The 16,460-nt window shown below is 38.8% G+C and overlaps 1 protein-coding gene across 5 annotated transcripts in view; it reads right to left on the bottom strand.

Moving 5' to 3' along the window:
- Positions 1-6,133: 6,133 nt before the first annotated feature.
- The window catches only part of ADGRV1 (adhesion G protein-coupled receptor V1), a 598,696-nt gene continuing 588,369 nt past the window's right edge, over positions 6,134-16,460 (bottom strand). For all 5 annotated transcript variants that reach the window (XM_055297968.2, XM_063612214.1, XM_063612213.1 and 2 more), the window contains one exon: positions 6,134-6,569. In XM_055297968.2, the coding sequence (XP_055153943.1) occupies positions 6,451-6,569 (119 nt within the window). In that variant the 3' untranslated portion in view covers positions 6,134-6,450. The remainder of the gene's footprint in view (positions 6,570-16,460) is intronic.

Below are 16,460 nucleotides of genomic sequence, written 5' to 3'. Positions count from 1 at the left end.
CTCCAGCAGTGTTTCAGATGATTCTGAATTCCACAGGAAGTGGTAAGATCTTTTCATGATCAGTTTTTCCTTTTGTTTCTGCGGAAGGATCATATCTGGCTTAGTGACGTCTATTGTAAGAGATTGTTTTTCAGAATATTTTAATCATCTTTTGGGTCACTGATCTCAGGTCTGAAAATTGCAAAATGTTTCCAAATGCAGCTTGTTCCTTTGAGCACTCCTCTTTCATAATTCTAGTTATGAAACTAGCAACTCAGGCTATCTGTCCTGGTGCAGAGGATTTACCTTTTCATCTCAGGAAATTTTGAAGAATTTTATACGTGTATCAGAGTATTCAAAATTATTTTATTAGTCTTTTATGAAAAATTTAAGTTCTTATTCTGCTTCTATCTCCTCTGGGATTTTCTTTATTGTGTCGTTTGTACTGTTTCTTGCACTTGGTGTGAATTTTTTTTTTTTTTTTTTTTGAGAAGGGGTCGTACTCTGTCAACCAGGTTGGAGTGCAGTGGCATGATCTCAGCTCACCGCAACCTCTGCCTCCCAGGCTCAAGCTATCCTCCCACCTCAGCCTCATGAATAGTTGGGACAGGTGTGGGCCTCCATGCCCAGTTAATTTTTGTATTTTTAGTAGAGATGGGATTTCACCGTGTTGCCCAGGCTGGTCTCGAACTCCTGAGCCCAAGCGATCCACTGACCTGGGCCTCCCAAAGTGCTAAGATTACAGGCACGAGCCACCGAGTCCTGCCTTGCACTTGGTATGAATGCTTTATTATGGTAGCCAGTGGTGATTCTATCAGCTTATTTCACCCTGTTTTTATTCCTTGCAAAGACTGAAGAAATTAACACAATTTAAGGCAAGTATTTAACTTTGGAAACATTTGATCTTTTTCGGAACTCAAGATAGAGTGGTGAGTGAGCAGGGAGTAATACACTTGGTTCGTGGGAAGAATAGCTTTGGGTAGGCTGAAATGATAATGCCAGAGCCAGGTATGGTGGCTCACACCTGTCATCTCAGCACTTTGAGAAGCTGCAGTGGGAGGATCGCATGAGCTCAGGAGTTTGAGACTAGTCTGCAATTTAGTGAGACCTTGTCTCTACAAAAAAATTCTAAAAAGTTAGTTGGGCATGTGGTGCATGCCTGTAGTCCCAGCTACTTGGGAGGCTGAGGCAGGAGGATTGCTTGTGCCTGAGAGGTCAAGGCTGCAGTGAGCCATGATTGTGCCACTGCACTCCAGCCTGTCCAGCAGAGTGAGACCCTGTCTCTTAAAAAAAAAAAGAAGATAATGCCAGCGATATAAGGCGAAGAGGGAAGCAGGGTGGCTGGAGTGGTAAGGGAAGTTCATGCATAAAGACACACGCTGGATTAGGGTGGACCACCTGAGATGATGTGATTGTGGAAAGAATTGAGAGAGGCTCTGTATGTGGCCAAGATAGTTGGTATTTACCCACATCTGCTCTTTCCTGACACACATTTCCTAGCCTGTCCAGCATCTAGACAGAACCATGTGACTGAGTGCTGGTCAATGCACTTCTAGTGACGATGACCACATATTCCACAAAAGCTTCCATTCTCTCATTCTTTCTCCATCCGCCTTGATAGAAATGAAGGATTCTGAGGGCCTAAAGGACGGTGACACCATAGAATGAAAGGAGAAGGGATTCCAAGTCATCGCTTTGAAAAGAGGGATATTGGACTTTGCATAAGCAAGAAATAACTTGATATTATGATAAGTCACTGAAAACTAGGTTTTATTATGGTGGCTAGTATCAATGATCTTGATTAATACAGTATCTCTTTGGTTCTGCTATTGTCTTTGACATTGCCACAGAAAGAGAATAAAAAAGGAATACAGAAGCAGAAAAATATTACTCAGGGAGAGTGTATTAGTGGACGGGGGAGGGAGCAGGAGAAACAGATGGCATTGGGCATGGAGGGCCTCATGAGATAGGAAACATTGTGTGGGTGAACTGACCTAATTTTAGAACTGAGCAGGATGCCTCTAAATGTACCCTGATTTGCATGAAAGTAAAGTGACATATTTTTGACAACTACAATTAAAAGGATATACCACCTTCTAGTTTATGCAAGTGTAAATGAGGCACAATAAATTAAGTTTATTAAAAATATGAAATAGGAAAAATCAGATATCAAATATCAAGTTCATATGTATATACCAAGACTTTTAAAAAATGCTGAAGTACACTATATGGAGAAATAGGAGAGGCCCTAGACCCTGAGCTTGCTGAGTTGGGGAGTGCTGTGAGGCTGTGCACTGTATGTGGAGAATGTTTGGATTGTGTATGATTAACTAGGAAGCATGCAGGGCCTGGGAGCCCAGAGAAAGTGGCAGGAGAGGACTGGTTTTTCTCTTTGCTTTTGGTATTTAAATAAAGTGACTTGGAAGTCAATCTTCATTCAATGAAAAAAAAATTTCATTATCAGGTTTGGAACAGTTATTTGAAATTACAGAACGTGTGAATGGGCGGCAGAGCGAGACTCCGTCTCAAAAAAAAAAAGAGTACAATCCTAAATTTAAAAAACATCAAATTTGTGATTTGTTTACAAACTCATAAAGGTTTATCACAGGCAAAAAGTAAAGTTTGATCTTACTAAAATTTGAATTACTGTATCTATTAGAAAGCAGTGATTACTTATGTTTTTCCATGGTCCTAAAATACTATTTCATGTACTGAAAGTGCTCATAAATTTCTAGAGCTATGTCAGTTTTAGAAACTTTGGCTCCAACCTTGGTTCTCATAGTTAGATCCAGTTGCTGAGTCCACTGCAGGGGCCAGGCTGGGAACTGAACTGAAACATCCATAGTACACCCAAGGACCGTAACAATAGTACTTGATAACAGTATCCCATTGTCACAAATAATAGGAAGCATGGTTATTCGCCACTTGCATTTCTTCTTGAAACCATGTAATTTACTTTATAAAAGATGTTTGTTAACCATAAATCAATGATACTGAAGCATCGGTAAGTATCCGGATTGTTTTGAATAAATTCTTTGTTAAACACTTTTATCTCCAGTGTAGTCAATTCCTAATTAAAGTAGTTGCGTAACTTGTCAAGGTGGAATAGTTATAGATTACCATGAAAATAATGTGTTTTCCTTAAGAATATTGTGCATGTATTCATACATGTGCCAGCTAGTATGCACTATAGTTTAAGAAAGCATCTGGGTGTTTCTAAATGTTTATAAAGGTGAGTTTGCTTTTCTACTACAGTGTTGACATTTTTATGGAATAAAAGTTTGGGTAGGTGAGAATAATTAAGAATAAAATCAGAATGCACCAACTACATTTTATCAATATCACTCAGCTGAGTTGTATTTTATTTCACTAGTCAGTCAAAAAGACTAGAAGTGGCTGGGCATGGGCATGGTGGCTCATGCCTGTAATCCCAGCAGTTTGGGAGGCTGAGGCGGGCAGATCATCTGAGGTCAGGAGTTTGAGACCAGCCTGGACAACATGGTGAAACCCTGTCCCTACTGAAAATACAAAAACTTGGCTGGGCATGGTGGCGTGCGCTTGTAATCCGAGCTACTAGGGAGGCTGAGGCAGGAGAATCACACAAACCTGGGAGGCAGAGGTTGCAGTGAGCCAAGATTGCGCTACTGCACCCTAGCCTGGGAGGCAGAGTGAGACTCCATCTCAAAAAAAAAAAAAAAAGAGTAGAAGAGATGCAAGATGATGAAAGAGTTTCCTAGCCTTAGTCATTTGGTCCATTCTTTAAACACTGCTCATTGAATATGTGGTCCTTTGACTTGGATCCTGCTAGAGAAGCACTGGAAGGACTGGGTCTATGACATTAACGATTAGAAGGCCATATGAAACATAGGCATGGCCTTGGTGCTTTCTTTGTTTCTGCCAAAGTCAGGGTGTCCAAGGGAGATCCACTCTGGCATCCAGACACTTTCAGGTCAACACCACTTACTTATCTGATTGACACTTAACCTCAAACAAATCTACCCAGAGGTCTTAGATCTGAAGTGCTGGTAAACACAAGGTGAAATTATTTGGGAGTTCAGTTCCCAAATGGCATTTTTTTTTCATACCTCCATTATGTTTAAACTTCCATGATCAGATTTGGGAGGCATGGAAAATGTTGATGAAATCTTAAAGTACCTCAAGAGATTGAAAATCAACGCAAAACTCAAGTTCCAGAGTGAAATGCTTTCTGTGTTTTGTTTCCTAAGATTTTCATTCAATTGGTATTTCCTGTCTTGAAATTCCACCAGTTCTATCACCATCCTGTAACCCATGTGCATACCTCTCTGTACTTGTATCCAAATTATGAAAAATCCTTTTTATTTTAACGTTCTAAAATACTAAAAACGTAAAACAAAGACAAATGCAAAAAAGTAATCACAAAAATGCAGAAAAGTGAAGACATTGCCAAGGAAATGTTAGGTATCTCTTACAGAGGAAAGAAAATATGATGGACAAGGGGGTATACAGAGTTTCTGTTTGGAGTGATGAAAACATTCTGGAAATAGATAAAGGTGATGGTTGCAAAACATCATGAATGTAATTAAACCACTGAATTATACCCTTAAAATGGTTAAAATAATACATTTTATACATATTTTACTACAATTTTAAAAAACTCCAATAATGTAATATACCAAATACCATTGAAGTATATACTTTAAATAGGTTTTGTGGAATGTGAATGATATTTCAGTAAAGGTGTTAAGGAAATGTCATGGAGAAAAAGAGGATCAAGCCTACTGAAAGAGAAAGATCACAGGTGAAGTGTTAGAGTCCTAGCCTTTCGGTTTTCATTTTTCAGAATTTGATTTTATTTGCTTCTCCCTACATAGTACTATATGGCAGGTGTCTCACTTCAATGCACATTTGGAGGAAACAGAATGGCAAACTATTGTTGCTATTGGCATATGAATCTTATTTGTTTTTAGCACTGTGGCTTGTAAAACCATGGGTTTTCCTTCCAATATTTAAAAGAATCAAGCTGAATAGTGGCAGGTAGCCCTTTAGATTTTTTATCATGATGGCAATTTGAATAGCAATAGAAACCCAGCAACCTTTTTTTTTTGGTCAGGTTTTCTCAAATTTTGGCAACATGTAGAAAAGAAAAGAGCTATCAACAATTGCCTTTGTTAGATAATTAGATGTCTAATGTATTTTTTTGTAGAGACAGAGTTTTGCCATGTCACCCAGGCTAGTTTTGAACTCCTGGACTCAAGGGATCCTCCCGCCTTGGCCTCCCAAAGTGCTGGAATTACAGGCATGAGCCACTGCTCCTGACCCGTTTCTACTTACAGTGACAGTCTACTTATCAAAAATCAATATAAGACGAAGGGGGTAGGGGAAGGGGAGGACTCACAGGAAAAGGAGACATTTTATAATTTATCAAGATAAATAATGCCACTTCAGGCTTTACAACAAATAAAGCCACCCTTAATAGCGATGATAAAGCACTTGGATCTTTTAATTATGGCTCTAAGGAAAATTATTGACAGAACAAAATTTTCTCTTAGCTAATCTTTTTAACCTTTCTTGAGATGATACTGATTTTCTCAAACATACTTAAGAATTCCAAAATAAAAAGTCAAAATGCCTTCCTCAGGACAAACTTGTTCTGTCCCTGATGATTCTTCTGGAACTATAGTCAATGAAATCATCACGAACACAACAGCATTTGCTCTGGGATAGACTTTCTGATGTCTCATTCCAAGACAAAGAAAGACTGAAAAATCCAAACTGAGAAATGTTTCTCTAAAACAAACTCTGCATTGTTTGAAAGATCCTCTTCTAACTGCGTGAAAAAAGTGCTTGATGGAGTTATTTTTAACTGGGGACAGAACATTCATTCTGAGAAGTGTTCAGATCCCTAATTTTATAATGAGCAGAAATACATACTGTTGAAAGACTAGGCCAACTTCAGTACTCCAATCAACATTTAGGTGTAGGATCATCAACAGACAGACCATTTTACAGTTTTCAGAATTAAAGTCTTCTAGTTGCAGTGAAGTCTTGAATCTGGATCACCTGGATTCATGCAAGATGGCACAGGGTGCTTGTCATCATCTACATATAGAGTTAGCTTTTTTTGCCCATGCACAATGTTTGTTTATCAATAATGAAGCTGGATGATACCAAATAGATTCTATTGCTTTATTGATTATTACTTTCATTAAACAATGTTAGCCATATAGGATGATTTAAAAAAACAACTAATATTCTTGGAATATGAACATCCTATTAACTGATACAAACTGACTCCATCTTTCTTAGAGCAGTGAATTTTCAGGTCACATACAATCAGTAATTTATACTCCAAATACAACAATCACGTTTGTGTTAATCATCCAGTACAATTCACCGGTTCTTATTATACAGGTGGATGTACTTAGAGAGTTTTAGCACAAAAGCTGATACAAATAAGAAAGTGTGCTCAGTCGAACGGTTAGTGAGGTGCTAGAGGTGAGTGTCGGCGATGGGTATCCTCCTGAGCTCCACGATCTGGGAGTCAGTCAAGGTGCCCCCCTCCTGGCTGCCTTGACCAGATTCATTATCACTGACACTGAGACCAGCACCTGCCACAGAAATAGAATGAACACAGAAATCCAAACTATTAGTGCAGTGAATTCTTAAGAATCAATTGACATTAGGTCCAAGCATGTTTATTTCTATTATATTAGTAAAAAATAAGCTATACATTTAGAATAGATATTATTAATACCTAACAATTATGAAACCATTTTTCACATTTCCTTTGGCAGTTTTTTAAAATGTACAGATTAATTTCTAAAGACACACATTTGGGTTCTCAATCTTTATTGTTTGTTTTTCACATGGTGGACAGGTGTAACCTACTACCAGAATATAATCTGTCAATTGAGGGCTCATCAAAATAGAATATCAGTCAGGTTATTAGACTTTTTCACCAGTGGGGTAGGATTTGCTGTTACAAAACATATAGGCCCCTAATTCATATGCACTGAGGTCCATCACTTGAGATTCAGTGTTGGGCAGTGATCTGAGAAGAAAGACAGGCATGTGAGAACACCTGGAGTCACATCAGTGCCCTGAAGACATTGGCTCTGAATGATTCAGATCTGATCCTAAGATAAAAATAATTACATAACACAGTGCCAAAATAGATCCACACAGGAATTCCGCCACAGTAGTTACTGTTAACTACTGACAGTGCTCAGAATCTGTTTTGAGGAAGCTCCACTATTCACTACTTTTTTTTTTTTTTTACAACTCAGATAATTGAGAAAAAACTATGCTAGAGTAACACCTTGTTCTTTTCTTTTTCTTTCATATTTCTAGAGAACAATGTTCCTTTCTTTTGTAATAAAGTTCAGAGGAACAAATAAACTCTCATCCTCTCTACACACACACAATGGGGATGCGGTCATAGGGCGTGCTGGATGAATCACCAGAGGTTACCAGGGCCAGCCCCACTAGACTCTGCAAACAAGGAGGAAAGTGAAAAACTGGTTGCTCAGGCAGCTGGGATTTCCCTCTCTGTCCGAGAGGAAGAAAAGGCAATTCTGCAGAGTTGACAGTTGTGGGAAAATGGTGAATTAGCTTAATCTTAGCCTATTTGGAGGTGGAAGCCAGAGCCTGCTAGTGACCTTCTAGCCAAGCCCTCCTTCTTCTGGGTCTCTGACCTTTGCACTCTCTCTGTTAAAGGCCGCTGTTGAAACTCCACTTCCTCTCTTTGCTTCTGTGACATGGTACTTGCCCATCTCATCCTCTGATCTGCTAGCTCTTTCTAGACCTATTCTGCTTTCTCATACATTTCCTCCTGCTGCCTCATTTCTGGAGGCCTTGTCTTCTGCCCTGTCTCAAGGCCTGCAGGATCCCCTTGCCTGCACTCTCTCCGAATGTCTCACTAGGGTTTCCAAGCTCAGGACACGGAGCAGCAGGTCACTGCCTTTTCACACCACGTTCTTATGCTGGCACCTCTGCCTGACGTGCTCTTCTCACTTCCCACCTCCTTCATCTGGCTGCCTCCACTGTTCCTACCAATATCAACTCTGCTATCCCTTGAAACATGATGATTCTCTTTTAAAATTTCTGACGCCCCCACTGGATTATGTCCTTCCTATCTTTCTGTCTCCTAGCTCATAGGACAGTGCTCAGTACACTGCAGGTGTTCAGTAAATGTGTGCTGAATATAGTATTAAACTGTGCTCTGCACCCTAAGTCGTGAACCTGCCTGCTCCATCTCATCTCCTGTTCTGTTCCTCTGGTCTGTTCTGTATTCCACTGCCCTCTCCTTCTCAAGAACAAGTGTCAGTTCCTATTGCCAGTTACACTGAGTTGGGAACCCTCTGCTTCGGCTTTCATATCAGTCCTTAATCTGTCTCTAGCCTATCAGATAGATGTATCCCAACCATTGCCTTTTGGAGCACTTTCTCTGAAACTGATCAGGTCTCCTGATGCCCTGAATGCACCATGTTAATTCCAGCCTGAGTGTCTTCCTGCCTGTCCATCAGGGCCCATCTCTATACCTTTTTACAGATATTTATTTTTCCATCTCCTCAAAATAGGGAGCTGGAGAACATAAAATGTGAAAAGTTCTCATCCCTGACAAAATCATTAATCACGTCCCCTTTATTCTCTCACACTGCCCAGGTTTCAATGATAAATTTAATAATACTCCTATCTACAATGTATACATAAGCCATAAAGCAAAATGCTTAACAAACACTCATACATTCTTTTATTCAAGAACCAGAATATTGCCAATGACAATGTATTTTTAAAAATCTACTAAGTTACTAAAATTTACCAATTAATACATTTCACATCAAAAAAATCAGATTTCTGGTTTCTCTTGAAAAAAAACAAAAAACAAAAAACAAACAAAAACAACAACCAGAAGATCAGGCAACACTGGGCCTGCATTTCCGCATTACAAAACAAAACAAAAAACAACAACAAAAAACCCATGGACCAGGCAGTCCTTCAGTTTGTCTCTGTTTTCACCCAGCCCTCTTCATTCATTTATGGACTACCGTAAATAATGCTTGGCCCCCGAAGGTAACATTTGTGTCTACTTCCAGGCCTTCAAAGGACAAACGGCCCATGCTTCTCTGCCGGGAACAGGAGAACCGTGTTATCTGGAAGAATCTCAGCGAATTGGTAAGATAGTGGCCATTCTATAAGGAGGCGACTAAGGCCCTGGGCCTGTAACAAGGAAGAGCTAAATATGGAAGCACTAGAGAGGAATAGAGAGGACCCCATGATTAGCCTCAGGGAAGACTGAAGCCGAATGACTTAACTAGTACCAACTCCCAGTGATTTCAGTGTCTGCCTACTCTAGATCCCACTAGGAATACCATCATAAAGCATGAGATGACAACTGGGGCAGGGCACACTAGAAAGACAAGCTCTGCCTTATTGAAAGCATGCTGAGCTTGTTTAGCAACTCAAGATATGTAAGCAAGTTCTAGACTCGTCTTGAGTCACCACATCTACTGACCCACCTCATCATCCTCCTTTGCAATTTCTTCCAAGTTCAAAGAAATGCACAAATATCCAAATACTCATCCCTCACTGAGACTCAGAAAAGGCATATATTACACACAAGCATAACATGCCGAGACCTGGGAGCACAAACCAGGTCTCCCATCCCTTTGCAATTCATTAAATGGTATAGGTGGGTAGTTTGCAGTAAGTATCCTGATTTTCTGAAAGATGTTTCCATGCTTAAATTTCAAACCAAAAGTTTAAGAAAAATCCAGCGACTGTGATAACAGGGACACTTTCCTTTGGTCAATAGAACAGGCAGTTATAAAGGAACTAAAAGTAATAATTTACATTCATCATGAGCTTCACCTTTTCTTAACATTTTAATATACTTGGTTGGTTAGGATAGGGTGATTATCAGTCCTGTTTTACAGATGCAGGGACTGAGTGAGGATGAGAGGTGCTAGTTGAGTGGCCCACATCAATCTGACAGTGATCCAAAGACCATACCCCTTCCATCTTTTTCTGAGGAAAAAATTCAAAATCTTTCAAAATTCCACCTTTCCATTTTGATTCTCACCTAACTTTGTTTACTACACTGGGCTGCAGAAGTTCTTGAAGTTAAGTAAGTCATTGTGGTTTGATGTGATATCTTGCAAACAGAAATTTATTGATGAGTTCTTGGAGAAATTTGAGTATTTTGGGCCTTGATTCTGAATGTTTTCATTTGTGTTCAAGGACTTGTCATCTATTTTCTTCTAACTGAAAAATGAATCATTTCTAGGTTTCCGATAGGGAAATGTTTACCATGACACTGATGTCATTGGCCTGGGATAACACCCACCAGGAAGCTAGGGGGCTGGGGATGGTGGGGAATCAGGTTAGTCATTCTGGGAGAAGCCCTCGCTGAAGAAAGACTCTTTTCTAAGCCCAATATGTTCCAAGCTTGACATTTTCAGGAATCTTGTCAACTTGGGATCAACACAGAAATGCCAGTACTCAAGGCACACCTTGTTAAGAATGTAAATGGAGACATTCCTTTCCATCCTACCCTCACCCTGAGTCTCTGTTCTGGTTTGCTCTGAACTTTCTCCTCTTCCCTAAAATGGACGCTGTCCCAGGGTGACTGTTCCCATTCTCCTAAAGTCCTGGTTGGGGACACTGATGATACATTAGACGGCTCTATTTAAAAAACAAAACAAAACTAATAATTATCAGGATACCACTAGTCTAGAACTCAGTGTCTCATTTGCCTGTGGAAGTGCCGATGTACTTCAAGAACAAATAATTGAAGGACATTATGTCATCTTTTTTGAGAGTGAAATGTGGATTTCTCATAGAAAGTCGAATATTTTAACTTAAAAATTTTAAATGTCAATAGTGTTTTCTTTTTCTAAATTTTTAAAAATGTAGTATGGTTAAAATTAGATTGAAAAAGAAGTCCATGACTGGTTTATGGGCCAGGGCTTCTATTTTAGATCAAACAATTTTAATATACTTGCCTTTAATATAAGTTTGAAGTATGCAACAAAGTATGCACTAACACAGTGGCTTCAAAAACACTGTCTTGCTCACATCAGAATTCATTTGTAGCTGTTAAACATGAATTTGGAGCCTGCTGACAAGCATTTGTAAATGCTTGTAAAGAAGTGATGATGTTTTTTAATCTGGAAACTGACTACTTAAGCTTTCTGTCTTAGAGATACAGTCTTTTTCATGGTTAATCTTAACATAATTTAACAGAGAATGTCTTAACTAAAGAGTGTTAGGTCTCCTGCTTGCCCCTTAGAGCAATGGCATTTTGACATTAAATTCTCTCTATTGCACTCAGTAAAGGCATTCTACCTACTGAATTAATACAAGCATTTTAGTATGTGCTTGAATATCTGAACATTATTCCTAACTGAAAGATGATGAATTCTAAGGGAGATTAAAAGGGCACAGGAAATCGTTATCAGCGGCTATTGAAAGGCCTAGTCACTCTTCCTGAATCCCATCCATCCATCCATCCATCCATCCATCCATCCATCCATCCATCCATGTATCCATCCAATATGGAGCATCAACTGAGATACTCAGCACTGCTACATTTCCAGGGATACTGAGATGAATCCTGGTTTTTCAGAACATAAACTCTGGCCCAGGACTAGGCCAGATTCTTATTTCTACTTGTTCATCTGGCCACCCTTCCTGCTTCTATGTGGAATTTGCATTGGATGGACCATGCTTCCTATTCTTGTGACCTACTTGCTCATTTGAGACTTATTAACTTCTGTCTTGATTATTACATGCTCTCTGACACATATTTTAGTGCAGGACATTAGGGGAAGGGAAGTACATAGAACAAACCTGATTAACAGGAGGTACAATTTGAGAAGGATTTTCAAATTTGATCTTTCATCTGATGCTACCACAGTCCCTGAAGTCCCACAATTAAAAATGAACTTTTTTCCACCTTGTAGGTTTTGGTTTTTAAGAGTTTTCTATTAAGATGTAAAAACCACAGAAAAAGCTTTTATCTTCCACCTGTTTATAGAAAACTTTATTATGAATGATGTTATAGCTAAGAAAGGAGGAGGTTAAAAAGAATGGCTGTTGAATGCAAAGGCCCATTTTTGCCTTAAATTTCCAGTGTTCTCTAAGGTTGGCTGCAGATCTAAGGAGAGATTGGAGGCCTGCCAGAAAGCCCAGGACATGGGCAGAAATTGGTGACTCAGTGTCACATAATCTCAAGTAGAAAATTATCAGATACATGGTAGAAACTGTTATTTGAGAATAAGGAAATCTTTGCAATGTAGGATTTTTGAAGTAGAAGGGAAAATAGGAGTTTGCTAGCCCAGTTATTATAGGTGAGAAGAGGTGGTTAACGGTTTGGCTAAAGTCAGTGGTCAGTGTGGGAGCTGGCTGTCCCTCCTCATAATCTAATGTTGCACATTGCTCCAGGTCAGTGCCTCTGCAGGATGTAAAGCACCTGAAGTAGAAGTCTTCAGGCTAGGATTCCTTTAACTTGTGGTACATGATGCCTTTTCAAGGAGTACAAGGTAGTATGGGAAGGACAGCTTTAAGGGAATACATTCCCAGATCTTGAATTTCCATATCTATTATTCTGATGAGTCTTTTTCATTTTTGACAATCATTTATCAAAACAGATATTTTTGTTACTCATGTTGATTTGTTGAACTGTACACTAGGAATAATTGTAATAGTAACAGTATAAAAGAAATGTTGAACACCTTAGAGTCTTATGGCCACAGAAAAAAATTAAGTTCTAATTTAAAAACATGTTCTGTTGAAAAGAAATATGAGTAAAATGAATTTTAAGTATAAAATATATTATAGTAGGATAAAATTCTATGGAGAAAGTAGAATGGAAATATAAGTTCAAGGAGAAAAGAAAGTGATGTCAAATTTCCAATTATAAAAAAAAGTCTGTTCACGGCAACCTACAAAATGGGAGAAAATTTTCACAACCTACTCATCTGACAAAGGGCTAATATCCAGAATCTACAATGAACTCAAACAAATTTACAAGAAAAAATCAAACAACCCCATCAAAAAGTGGGTGAAGGATATGAACAGACATTTCTCAAAAGAAGACATTTATGCAGCCAAAAAACACATGAAAAAATGCTCATCATCACTGGCCATCAGAGAAATGCAAATCAAAACCACAATGAGATACCATCTCACACCAGTTAGAATGGTGGTCATTAAAAAGTCAGGAAACAACAGGTGCTGGAGAGGATGTGGAGAAATAGGAACTCTTTAACACTGTTGGTGGGACTGTAAACTAGTTCAACCATTGTGGAAGTCAGTGTGGTGATTCCTCAGGGATCTAGAACTAGAAATACCATTTGACCCAGCCATCCCATTACTGGGGATATACCCAAAGGACTATAAATCATGCTGCTATAAAGACACATGCACACATATGTTTATTGCGGCACTATTCACAATAGCAAAGACTTGGAGCCAGCCCAAATGTCCAACTACGATAGACTGGATTAAGAAAATGTGGCACATATACACCATGGAATACTATGCAGCCATAAAAAATGATGAGTTCATGTCCTTTGTAGGGACATGGATGAAACTGGAAATCATCATTCTCAGCAAACTATCGCAAGGACAAAAAACCAAACACCACATGTTCTCACTCATAGGTGGGAATTGAACAATGAGAACACATGGACACAGGAAGGGGAACATCACACTCTGGGGACTGTTGTGGGGTCGGGGGAGGGGGGAGGGATAGCATTAGGAGATATACCTAATGCTAAATGACGAGTTAATGGGTGCAGCATACCAACATGGCACATGTATACATATGTAACAAACCTGCACATTGTGCACATGTACCCTAAAACTTAAAGTATAATAATAACAAAGAAAAGATAATAAAATATATGACATAAAAAAAAAGCCTGTTTACATATTTAAAAAATGAATATGTATTGCATTGCTAAGGTAGTTAGCAAAGAGCCTTTGGGTTAGTTTAAAACAATAATGTAAAAGTTTTATTTTCAAACTCCAAAATTTATGATATAGTGGAAATTACATTATTTGATACTATTTAAACTGATTATGAAAAACTTTTTAAACATATGCAAAAGGCTACATAGCTTTGACAAGTTGTTTAGGGGTTCAAATGAAAGAGACATGGAAGACCCACTGTTTTAGTACTTGACTTGGAGTGGGCCATAGTGAAGGTGGACCTGAGAGAGATCAAGGTTTGCAAACTCAAATGTCCTAGTGGCCAAGGAGGTTTGCATAAACCAGTGACATGGGCCTAGTAGGCACTAGACAACGGAAGAGCTCATGTCCAAAGGGGCTGCTATTACTCAGTTCCAAGCAAGCAGAGCTGAGCTCGACTTCAAAGACTCTGTTGCTAGATTTTTCTAGAAAGTTTACATTTTTAGAAAATAGCTCTAAATTTTTAATAGTGGCTCAAAAAATGTTAAGATGTTATATGGATCAAAGCACTTTGTTGGGCTGAATCTGGCCTTATAGGTCAGTTATAACTGCTGTAGATGAAATGGCATGTCAATTGATCCTTTATTTGACCGTATTCTAGGAGGGAAAGTGTCCAGTGGCTGATACTTGATTACAACAGTACTTTTTCTAAAAATATAGGGAACCAAGTGTTAGAGATTGTTATTTTGGTCTTTTAAAGTATTTATTTCCTAGTGACTTCAGGGAACTCTAAAGGAATGCTAAACCAAATCTATAAGTAAGGAAGACATTCCTTACATTCTAGAACCAAATGCACTTCATAGTTGTTATATAAATATAAGATGTCATGTAATATAGATCTAATTTAATTATGTTCCAAGAATTCACTTTATGTTTCCGGTGTCATAACTTCAACAACTGATGACACTGTAGCAGTGAGGGCATAATTTGCCCTGAGAATTACTTGTAGTCTGAAAGCCCCTTTTCAGCCCTGACTTTAAGGAAAGTTTTATGCAGCCAATCATTTCTTCCTTCCTGAAACTCCTTCCTCTTTGGTTTTCTTTCTGAACTTGCTACAGTTTCTTTGTGAGACTGTCTTCTAATTCACTCTTTAAATGTTGGTATTATCTATAATATTCTTGTTTCCCTTCCTTCTTCTCCCCTGACTTCCTCATCTCTTTTCCTTTCTTCTCTCTCCTTCCAGTCTCCCAGATCAACATTTTTTCATCTCCATAGCTTCAAATATCGTCTCTGTGCTGATGTATTTCAAATCATTCCCTCACCTAAGATCCAAATCTGAATATTTAGGAGCCACCAGGCCTACATCTGAACTCATCAGTTTCCTCCTGCAAACAAACAAACAAATGCTCGATATATTTTTCTTTTAGTCAGCCATTGCGGTGAGAAGCATGAGCTTTGGAAGATTGTCCCTCAGTCTTTCCTCAGCATTCCTCTTGTTGGGAAGCTCATCTTCTCATTTTTATTTCCACTCTCCAGATTTGAGGCCTTAACCTCATTCTTTTGGAACACTGTAATAACCTCCCAGCCTTTCTGATGTTGCTTCTAAATTTATTTCTTCATACTTTCATAAGAGTTATTTTGCCTCAAAACCAATAGGAACATGCCATTCCTTTCCTCCAAAACCTACATGGCTCACTATACTCTATAAAAATCTCACTCCTTACCATGGCATCCGAATAGCATTTTAATATTATGCAAAGTATCAGTGAGTGTTCTGCTCCCCCAAAATGAATGTATTGCTAGTGTTCTGGAAAGACCAGGTTAAATTAAGCAAAATGGGTTTCCTTGGTCTAGAACATTTTAGAGCTGCTAAAATGCTAATGTGAATTGTGAATCTCTGCAATTTCCCAAATATACTGGGTCAGGGATCCTCCCACTGAGGAATGACTATGAATAGCTAAGGGAGGGTGTTTGCTGAAACCCAGCTGGGGAACCCTAGTAGATTATTGATGGTGCCGGCAAGCTACCCGTCAGGACTGCCTTCTGCTGCCCGGCTTCTCTCACTCTCTGCCTCTGCCACACTGCAGCACTGGTTCTAAAACAGGCCACATACCATTAAGCCTCTGGGCTCCTGCTAATTCTATTCCCTCAGTCCCTAATGCCCTTTCCTCCATTCTTTACTTGTTTAAAATCTATACATCCTTCAAGAATTAATAGAGAATTTTTTGTTACCTTTTCATCTCCTCTGTCATTTTTAACGCTCTCCATTACTTTATTCTTTCTTATGTCATGTTTATGTGAATGTCTACTTTTCCTAGCAAACTCTAAGCTTCATTGTTTAAATTCATCCCCTCACTCAGGATTCAACAATATCTAGCAAAGGTTATCCTAAGCACTAACCTGAGTATAGGGTTGAGTTCTTATTCCTTTCCATAGTAATATGATTTGGCTGTGTCCCCACCCAAAATCTCATCTTGAATTGTAAGATTCAATTGTAATTGTACAATTCAATTATAATTGTAATTCTAGCCCCATATTCTCCACGTGTGGAGGGCAGGACCAGGTGGAGTCAATTGGATCATGGG

This window comes from Symphalangus syndactylus, chromosome 11, assembly GCF_028878055.3.
Source record: "Symphalangus syndactylus isolate Jambi chromosome 11, NHGRI_mSymSyn1-v2.1_pri, whole genome shotgun sequence".
Taxonomy (NCBI): Eukaryota; Metazoa; Chordata; class Mammalia; order Primates; family Hylobatidae; genus Symphalangus; species Symphalangus syndactylus.
This window is presented reverse-complemented; position numbering and strand designations above follow the sequence as displayed.